The 10506-nt window shown below is 35.6% G+C and overlaps 1 protein-coding gene across 1 annotated transcript; it reads right to left on the minus strand.

The window, feature by feature from the left end:
- Positions 1-325: 325 nt before the first annotated feature.
- LOC5568490 (trypsin-7) lies at positions 326-1357 on the minus strand. The gene is made up of 2 exons (XM_001658030.2): positions 1061-1357; positions 326-995 (listed from the first exon to the last, which is right to left on the minus strand). Exons 1-2 carry the CDS (start codon positions 1276-1278, stop codon positions 461-463), a joined length of 753 nt encoding a protein of 250 aa, XP_001658080.2. The 5' UTR covers positions 1279-1357; the 3' UTR covers positions 326-460.
- Between the last annotated feature and the right edge of the window lie 9149 nt (positions 1358-10506).

Genomic DNA, 10506 nt, shown 5'->3' on the forward strand with positions numbered 1-10506 from the left:
TTGTAAACTATATCGTTGGGAAGCGATGATACCGAAGTGAAAGTGTTATGAATTTGAAAAGGACTCTGCTATGGGAATAAGAGGATGCGTTATGCATTTTTTTAAGACGATACACGGATTTCCTAACATTGATAATGACGAAACGGATAGAAGTATGGAAAAGTTTTGAGTTGCTCGATACTTATGTCTCCAATTCCGAACAGTGGTGATTTCAAAGGTAAAAATTTTCATTTTCACAACTTTTTAATGCAGAGTACAGAATCATTGAATTTTAGAATTGTAGTGCAGAAGACTGTCATCTAATTTGTGGCATGTATTATTCATGTAGTTTACAAATGTTACTTTGAATATGCTACATACAACGATACTTTACGGAAACATTCGAAATATCGCATACCCTCATCAGTGACAAACTAGTAAAATTTATTTTAAAACGAGATTGTTTCCTTCATTATTCGATTCAATATCCGGTGACGTTCCTGATCCAGCCTCTGGGAAATACGACATTAGCATAAACTCCTGGATAGTCACCGCATCCTTTACCCCAGGAAACAATTCCAACCTGTTTCCCTCGGCAAATTAGGGGCCCTCCTGAATCGCCTTGACACGAGTCATGACCTTCTCCCCCGGCGCAAACCATCGTCCCGTCTACCTGCCCGTCGTAGTATGCGTTACACTGCTCCTGGGGAACCAATCGGATTTGGGCCGCACGCAGCTGATCGGTTCCCTGCGTTTCATTCAAAGTTTTACCCCACCCGGACACTATACAGTCTAGGTCGAAATCTAAATCTGAATCCGTTGATGCCAAAAGGGTGGGTTGTGCTGCCACTCCAAAATCTATCGCAGTCGTCAGATGCAGCAGCGCGAAGTCATTCAACCATCCGTACGGCACATGATCGGGATATTGAACGACCGAGTCCACTTGATGAACCACTCCTCCGTGCTGGTGGAAGGATGAACCTACTCGAACCGTTAGATAGCGTGGGATTGTGTCACTGAAAATGATTGTCCGTCACTAAACGAAACGCTTTTTGACATTTGGTCGTATCGCAAAACTCACTCGGTACAATGCGCTGCCGTTAGAATCCATCTTTCGCTGATGATTGAACCACCGCAAATTTGATTATCCACTTCGAGAACTGCCACCTGGTATGGAAACTGTTCAATATCTACCGCATCGCCACCGACGATCTTTTCGTGAGTTTTCATAACCGACCCGGCAGCACTGTAAAATTGAGCTGCAAGGAAACCGGCCAGAAGGGTTGATAACGTCTTCATTGTGACAGTTTGCGAGTGGAACTGAATGCAGCTGAATTCAAAAAGGGGAAATAGTTGCTGTCTTATCGGTACAGATGCTAAGGAAGAACGTATCGGAATAGTGGCTCGAAGTCGAGGTTAAATATTCGCGGTTAAGTAGCTGTACGATAAGATAACTGGTGATTATGATAAGTGAATAATAATTTACTTATTCACTTATCATAATCACCAATCTGCAGGGAGCTGAATTCATTATAATCCAGTATGACGAATGATTGATTCTCGGATACATTGATGAACTGAATTGAAACTCTTCAATTTATCATTCGTACGTACTCCCCCCGAAAGTTTTCACAGGAATTCATCTAGCTACACAAATTTCGATTAAGAATTTGACAGTTCATGCCAACTTCCTCAATATATTTTTCATGCCGTCTCGTGTTAGCCATCTAGGAAACCATTGCAGGTACTCTCAGCGTTTTCTGAGGAGTGCTCAGCCATTTTTACAAATATCCATCCAGAGATTTCTCAATTTATGTATAAAATTATTTAGAAATTTGTACTTGAATTCAGCCTTCTTCCAGAGATTTTTTGTGAAATTCACTAATTTTTTCAAATCCTGCTATAGGCAGACGTTAAGTTCTCATACAGAAATATAATTTCCTCGTTTGCTCCAGCAGTATTCTTTGAGAAATTCCTTATTGCATACTCTGACAAATTATTCCACGTTATTCTAAACAAATGAAGAATTGGGAGATTTATTCTAAAATTTTTATTTTTTTTTCAGAATTCTTCTAGTTCTTCGACAATTTCGCTTTATTTATGAATCTAAGCAAAAAATTAAAAAAAAAACTGCAAAGAGCTTCTAGGTGTTTTTTTTTTTCATTGCAATTTTCGAGAACTTTCTCTGTGTTGGTAATCATTGACACATTATTGAACAGCATCCATAAAACAAATTTGGTTTTGTGTTTTAAATAACTGATTAGTCGCGAGTTGAAAAGGTTGCAACAATGTTGCGCTTTGTGATTGTCATGACAATTTTGCTTTTGATTGTATCCTAATCCGCAACAGTTGGGGCAAACGGTTGTGAGCGAGCTTGCTTTGTTGTTTGTTTTTCATCTATTTAGATGACAATTTGATTCACTGCTCCGAAGTGATCTTAAGCAAATCCTGGAAGAAGGTGAAAGGCACGTAGAAAATGTAAAAATAATCCTCGAAAAAATCTTTAAACATAATTCAAAGAAATTTTTAATAAATTTTTCGAAAAAATATTAAACTAGAAATTGTTTATTAACATAAAAAATTCCTGAGAGAATTATTAACCGTATTCGAGATGTAAATACTACAGAAAAAACTGAAGAAAATCGATGAATTATTTGATGATATCCTGGAAAAATACTTCATGACAATTTAGAGGCATCGTTGGAGAAATCTACCGACCTGACGGAAGAAACAAGATTATAACAGAATGTGCTCCCCTGATATTATTTTTTTATATCACCAATTGTTATTAAACATGTACCGTTAGTAGTTAAAATAACAAAAATTCAAACAAAATTTGCACCAAATTAAACTAAAATGTAACAAACCCTGTTACAATTATATCAAAATAATTACAGAATGTGTTGCAAGGATGTTACAAAATAACAAAATTATTGCAAACTATGTTACTGTTTATGATATCGGATGTTATTTGCAATAAACTTATAAATGCGATGTGAAAAATATAACAACTTTTGTTATAAATGTGTTACCAAGAGTATAACAAGTTGAGAACAAAGTCATCTTGTTAACGAAATTTTATCAACTTCTGTTATTTTTAACTGCTGCTGATAAGAATGTGTTGTAATCTTGTTATGGTTCTGGTCGGGCTCTTATATTGAAAATAATACTTTATTTTGTTGGTATTGACCATTAAAAGATTTACTTCAGAGTTTACCCTAAATTTCTTACAGAGAATTCTAGCAAGCTTTCTGCATGAATGGTCCAGGGATGCTGCCAAGAATGCTGCCAGAGATTCTTCTAGGAATTTCCAGGAATTACTTCAAGAATTAATCTAAAGATTTCTCGAGGAATTCCTTCAGAAATTCTATCGAATTCAATGATTCCTTTAAAAAAACAATAAAAAAAATCTGACATGTATTCCTCCAGGAATTGACCAGTAACTCTCCAGGAAATATTTTAAGCATTCCTCTAGGAATTTCTCTAATGATTTGTCAAAGAATTTATTCACTAATTCTTCCAAATATTTCTCAAAAATATAATCGCTGAGGTTTCTCCAGGTTTTTTCATGGATAGCTCCAATAATTGGTTAAAGATTTTTTTGAAATCCAAGAATTCCTTAAAAATTCCTCCTGGGATTCTCCAAAATTTTTTCAAGGAATCTCACTAGGGACTCTTTAAGGATTTTATTCACGGGATTCTAAAATAATTCATGCTGAAATTCTTTCAGAATTTTCTCCAGGAGTAATTTCTTCATTTTATATTCCAGAGTGCTTTTTTATAATGCCTTCACAAATTCCTCAATACTTTTTTTATTAATTCTACCAGGGATTCCTTTTGAAATTTCCAAGGAATTCTCTAGAGATACCGAATAATCTAAGAATTCTACAAGGATTCAAACGACAACTTCCTAAAGAAATCTATAAGAAACCTATTGAAACTCCTGGAGATTTTTTGGAGAAAATTTCTGGAGAATTCATGAAAGAATCCCTGAGATTATTGCTGCAGCAATCGGAGAGATTTTTTTTGAAAAATATCAATGGGGATCATTGCAGAAAGTACTGGAGGAAACCTGAAGGACTTTCTGGAGCTATGTTGTAGGAATTCCTGGAGTAATCCTAGAAAAAATCCGGGAAGATTCCCGAAGGACTTCCTGGAATAATCCCAGAGGAGATCTTGGAGGAATCTCCGACGTATTTCTGGAGAAATCCCTGAGGAACCTCTTGAGTAATTCCGAAGGAATTCCTGCAAGAATCTTAGAGGAATTATTGGAGGAGTCTTGGAAAAATCCTGGAGAGATCCTGGAAGAATTTTCGGACGGATTCCGAAAATAGTTTCTGCATTCCAAAGGGTTTTCTGGAGGAACCCCGAAGGAATTCCCGGAGGAATCCGTGAGGAATTTATGGAGAAATCCCGGAGGAATTTCCGGAGGAATTTTAGAAGATTTCCTGAAAGCATCCCGGAGGAATTTGTCGAGGAATCCCGGGGGAATTCATGGAGGAATCCCAAGAAATTCCTGGAGGTGAAATTCCGGAAGATTTTTTAATGACTTCCTCAGAAATTACTGAAGGAACTCAAAAGAATTCTGGAAAGAATCCAAGTGGAATTGCTGGAGGTATCTTGGAGAAATTCCTGGAGGAATCATGGACTGAAGGAAATCCAGGAAGCATTCCTGGATAAATTCCGGAGATGCTTCTGGAGATATTCTTTTGGCGAGAATTTAAAAAAAATCTAAGACTTGTATTTGCAGAATATTTTAAGGAGTTTCTGGAGTATTCTTAGAGAAATCGCTGAGGTATTTTTTGAAAAATCCCTGAAGGTTTTCTGATTTCTGAATTTCTGTAGAATTCCTGGTAAATTTCTGAAGAAATTTCTAGGGATTTTTTGATTCTTTTAAGAATTTCTGAAGATTTTTTGAAGAAAGATCTCTGGAGAATTTCTGAAGAAATTTATGTTGATTCCATCGCTTTGTTACCTGAGAAATCTTTAGAACATTGCTGGAATTATTTGCTGAAGGAATCCCTAGGGTAATTTCTTGCGGTGTCTCTGAAGAATTCATGGAAAGATCCCTGGGGAATTCCTGGAGAAATATTTGGAGAATTCCTTTATGGCACATCCTTGGGTAATATTTGAAGGAATCCTGCAGTAATCTCTGAGGAATTTTCGGAAATTTCTTGTAAAATTCCTGAAGGAATCTTGTAAAATTCCTGAAGGGATCTCCTGAATATTTCTGAAAGAATACCTGAAGAGTTCCCGAGAGAATTTTTGAAAAATTCCAGTGGAAATCACTGAAAATGTAGTATAGATTCCTGACGGAATCCTTTAGAAATTCCCGGATGAGTTGGAAGAAGAATTCCTGGACATAACTATTCCTTTGGCCGAATGTATATACTCGAGACTGATTTCACTTTCAACTGCACACTATTCGAATTTTTCAGCAAATTTTTGTTATCCTTGCGGCTGGTTCCGTCAAGAAGATGCTTCATCGAACGTTGGACACATAACGTGGACCAATATAAAATGAGCTTTGGCTTTGGCGAAAAATCATTGCTTTGAATAAATGTTATTCTTATTTAGAGGCAGTATCTGATGTTGCACATATTCTTAATAAAATCTTTAAACAAGTACGTTTCCAGAAACCAAATCAGGGCACGAACCTGGTGCAGTGGTTAAAACACACACTTCTAACGTCACACACCTGTGATCGAATCCCATCCCTGAGATAGTCCCTTCTGACGTGAAAATTGTAGTGTCGATTTTCTTTGGAAAACAAGTAAAGCCGTTGGTCCCGAGTAGACCTGTGCGCCGCCGCGCCACGCCGCCGCCGCTGATTCATTTTACGTCACGCCGAAGCCGATTGACGTATCGGCGGCGCGCCATACGCTGGTCTGCGTACCGCCGACGATTTTGTATTTTCACGCCGATTAATATTTCAGCTCGAAAAATATAAATTTAAAAAATGGCCTAGGAAATATTTGGGCCTTACTTTAGGAATTATTTCAGAATGAGCCAAAGGATTTCTTCAAGAAGTTCTTTAGGGAATTATTTGTTATATTATCCAGGAATTGTAATATGGATTGCATCGAAAATCAGAAATTCTTCTGATAATACCTTTTGGAGTATCTTCAGAATTTCCTCAAAAAATGTGAATTTGCACAGAATTGTTTCCAGAATTTTTTTTTTTCAAATATAAAGGTAAAGTATGTGTCCATAAACTTCTGTATAAGTTACACTAGTCACCTCCGAGTCTATATTTATGAACTTAAGAGATTTCATGCTCTTCCAGGATTTATCTGATATGCTTTTTATTGATTCCAGTGACTTCATTAATTGCTTCAAAAATTTGTCTTCTAAGTTCTACCAGGAATTAGTAATTTTTAAAGGATTCCCCTGTGAACTCTTCAAGGAACTCATCGTAGGATTGCTGCATATTTTTCTGAAATACTTTCATTTTTTATTCGGATCTTCTTCAAGTATTATTTTCGATATTTCTTCATGAATGATTTGAAAAAAATTATTCCTAGAATTTGTCCATGCATTTCACAAAAAATATCTAAGAATTCCTTCAAAAACTTTCCAAAACTTTGTTTAGACATATCTTTATAAATTTATGCACGCAACCAACCAAAAATGCATGCATTTAACTCCTTCCAATACTCCAAACGTGCCTATAGTGATACATCTAGAAATCAGTAAAAGAAATACTCAAACGGATCTTTTCAGTGATTCTGCCAAAAGTTTTCCATTTTTTTCCTCAAGAGATTCTTCAAAGTATGACTTGAATAGAGGATGCTTTAATTTCTACAAAGAATTTATGTGGAAATAAAACACCTCTTAGAATCTTCAGAAAATTACAAAAAATCTTCATTGAGTTTTTCCAAGGATTCTAACAAATATTTCTTCAGGTATTTAGAATTCTATCTAGGATTCCTCCTTTGCCCGCACCATGTATGCACCGTTGTCTATGTTAAGCCGTTCAAAGGTTGTTCCAGAATTAATTATCGGATTGCTCTAGTGATTTCTTCGTAAATAGTCTTGGAATTCCGCTGCTAATTTCTTCGAAGATTTTTTCATGAAACTAGCCGAATTTTTAAAGAAATTTACTATAAATTATGGTAAGAAATCCTTTTAGAATCCCTTAAGAACTGTTTTTTTTTAAATTCTTGCAGAAATTACTTCAACGATCAGTTTTGCCTACCAAATGCTTGAGAAAACATCGTTTGTGGGCACCTGCATAACTCGTTTTAGATTATGAGGGGTTTTTCTCGCACAAATTATCGGAATGCAACGTGTATGTAGCGAAAATACTCCTTGCCGAAGTAAGTCCAAAGTGGCAAGATCCAGTAAAATTGCCCAAAGATGGGCAATGAACCTGGAGGACTCTTAAATTACTGGGGGGAGATCCTCCAGTACCGGACAGCACCCAATACCGGACAACGTATGAGAAAAAAAGGAAGCTATTAAGTATACAGAGGAATGGTTGCGATCAACACGTGAAATGTATTATTTTTCATCATATATGAAAGAGGTTTTTGGAACCACTTGCACACTAAGTAATACTCATTACTCTTTTGAAAGTTGCAAATTCATTGAATTGGCAGTAAAAAACCAATCCTAGAGTAAAAACAGTCAACAGAATTCGAGGCATTTCCAGATCGTTTCCGGTATTGGGTGCAGCCTTTTAATATTGGTCAATTTGATACCGTAATCTGGGGTATGTATTGATCAGTGGGGTAACACTGATCGAAATGACTCATCCCATAAAAATTTCGTATCATCATTTATTGATACAACATATCCAAACCATGAATTGTGCTTTTTTCATATATTCATAAGCTAATGAAATCTAAGAGTTTTGAGAAAATTGCGTTGAATTCATGCGAAAATTTGTCAACTTTTCGAAACAACGATTTCTATGGTTAAGGATGACACTGCCGAAGATTCATGTCTCACATAAGTTTTGCCAGCGATATGAGCAAGCGGTTCTCACTAAAAATGACACTGCAGAAAACAATTCCGTTCTCAAAACTTTCATAAGAATATTCAATCAGGCATCAATAACGAATTAATGTTGATAATGTAATATTTTCTTGGGAAATGGCCTGCCTATAGGCGTATTCTGCGGTTCGAGGTGTTTTAATATTAAAATAACTCAAAAAGTAAATAACTTGTAAGTGTTTGACCTTCATATTCGGTTTCAGAAGTCATGATTTAAGTAAGTAACGACATTTTCAATATTACCGAACGTTGTTTACATAGATGATCAATTTTACCCCATATAATCTATATTAAAAACATCGCTGAAAACATTTTTTAAACATGTTTAAATCTTTCAAAATACAAAATACAGTATACAGTCACTAGCTATAGGTGGCAGTACTCGTTTTGAAATTGCAACATTTGCATTTTCAAATGAAATTTTCAATAAATATTCAAAAAAACTGATCAACGTTACACGGGATTACGGTACTAAAATACATCATCAAAATGCAATGTCAAAATTTATACTTATATTTTCAAATTTATTTCTATACGCTACAGAAACAATAATATTTATGATAAATAGGCACCAAGACCGCATAAAATAAATGATTTTTGAATTACGAATTTAGCGGCTTAGGTGTCCGATACTAGGAGATCTCCCCAAACTTATTGTGTTTTTTTCAACAAATTCTGTAAAACTTCCTCTAAATATATTTTTTAAATTCTCTAGAGGAATGCTGCCAAAGATTCTTTCTAGATTTTTTAAATTCAAGCGTCATTTCAAGGATTCCTCATCAAATTCCTCTATGCTTTTTTCTAAGGATTTTTCAACACATTTCTCTAATTTCTCAGGAATATTTTCAGGGATTACTCAGTTGACTCCTGCACAAGTTCTTTCTTGGAAGACTGTGGGTGTTTTCTCCATATATGCTGGCTAGAGTTTTCTTGAATTAATTCGGGTGTTCCATGTGGATTTTATTTTTGAACATTCGTGTTCTTGTACCTTTGAGGATTCCTGCAAAAAATACAAATTACCCTATGAAATCTTTCTAGTTAATAATTCATGGTTTCCTTAGAAGATTCCTTCATATATTCCAGCGATAATTTCTTCAGGTTCCGTCCATGCATCTTTTCAGAAAATATGTCTAAACTTTATCCCAGATTTTCTTCAAAGATTCATGTAAGAATTACTACTGTTCGGTCTCAGACAGATAATCCACCAGACTTTTGGCATCCTCCCAGAATTGAAAAAAATCTAACAGGAATTTTATCAACAACTTCTCCGAATATTCTTTCAGGATGGTTTTGAAATTTTATTAGGTAATCCCTTTGAATGTTAGCAGAGATTAATACAGATTAACAAAAATAGGGCAACAATTTTAATTGCTCTATCATTTGAAGAACACACGCCCTACAGTTATAAATATCCCACAAATATGAATCAATGTTTGATGAAATACATGAATATTCATCATTTATTTTGAGGACTGGGCAAGATACATACATATATACTCATTTATGTTTCTTAAATAATGTTAAACACATTTAACATATGTTAGCTTAAAATCCATACTGCTTCGCTATCAGTTATAATAGAATTTGATACATTTTTTCCGTCGAAGAAAATAAAGTTTCGAAATTGTAATTTTGTATGTATAACATTTACCGTTCCCTACCGAGTGAGCTAGGTTGTAATAAATTATTAGTTGTACCAAAACCATTCGTTGCTTGTTCTCGTTATCCGGCCTAGTAAAGTCAATACAACGTAGGAGAAGACATCCCGGCCGCTCGAAACAGTGATTCATAACAGGCACTGTGAATGAATCAAAGATATGGCGATTTTAATATAATGCCATCTATTAAAAAACATGTAAAATTCTACCAACACAAAAACCCTTAACATAATATGCACAAAATAAAATTATTAATTCAGAAGCTCTGCTTATACAAGCTGGAGTATTAAGGTTTGGTTATGTATTTTTTCATATGAATAATTATTTAAATATACAATACCTAGCCGAAGATTTATTATAACGAAATCTTGATTTCTTACCAAAATGTCCAAACATTTGAAAAAATGGAATTTTCGAAGATTTTTGTTGTTTTTAAATTTCCCCCACGCCGATGCACGCCGCCGCCGCCGCCGCCGAAAATGATAAACGGCGTGACGCCGATGACGCCGCCGCCGCCGGTGCAAAAATGCCCTGACGCTGCCGCCGATTAAAAATATTTCGGCGCACAGGTCTAGTCCCGAGATGAACTTGCCCAGGATTGAAAATCTCGTTAATAAAGATAGAATGAAAAAAAAAAGAAACCAAATCATTGACTGAACCTAGAATCTCAAGTATATAGTTGTTTTCTAACCGGGAATGCCACGGCTAAGGAAAATCAACCTGAAAATAGTGCACATATAACATACCGTATGTTGCTCGACTAATGAAAACGAGGGTTCGTCTGGACACAAGGTCGGTCGCTCATAACAAACTTATCCGCCACTCCTACTGGCGGAAGGCCTGATGGCCGTTGATGGTGATATAAAACAGG

Source organism: Aedes aegypti, chromosome 2 (assembly GCF_002204515.2).
Source record: "Aedes aegypti strain LVP_AGWG chromosome 2, AaegL5.0 Primary Assembly, whole genome shotgun sequence".
Lineage (NCBI taxonomy): Eukaryota > Metazoa > Arthropoda > Insecta > Diptera > Culicidae > Aedes > Aedes aegypti.

Coding starts and splice junctions, on each gene's coding strand:
- LOC5568490 (XM_001658030.2), bottom strand. CDS start 1,278: ATGAAGACGTTATCAACCCTTCTGGCCGGTTTCCTTGCAGCTCAATTT. Junction 996..1,060: donor ACGGCAGCGCATTGTACCGA/GTGAGTTTTGCG, acceptor AATCATTTTCAG/TGACACAATCCCACGCTATC.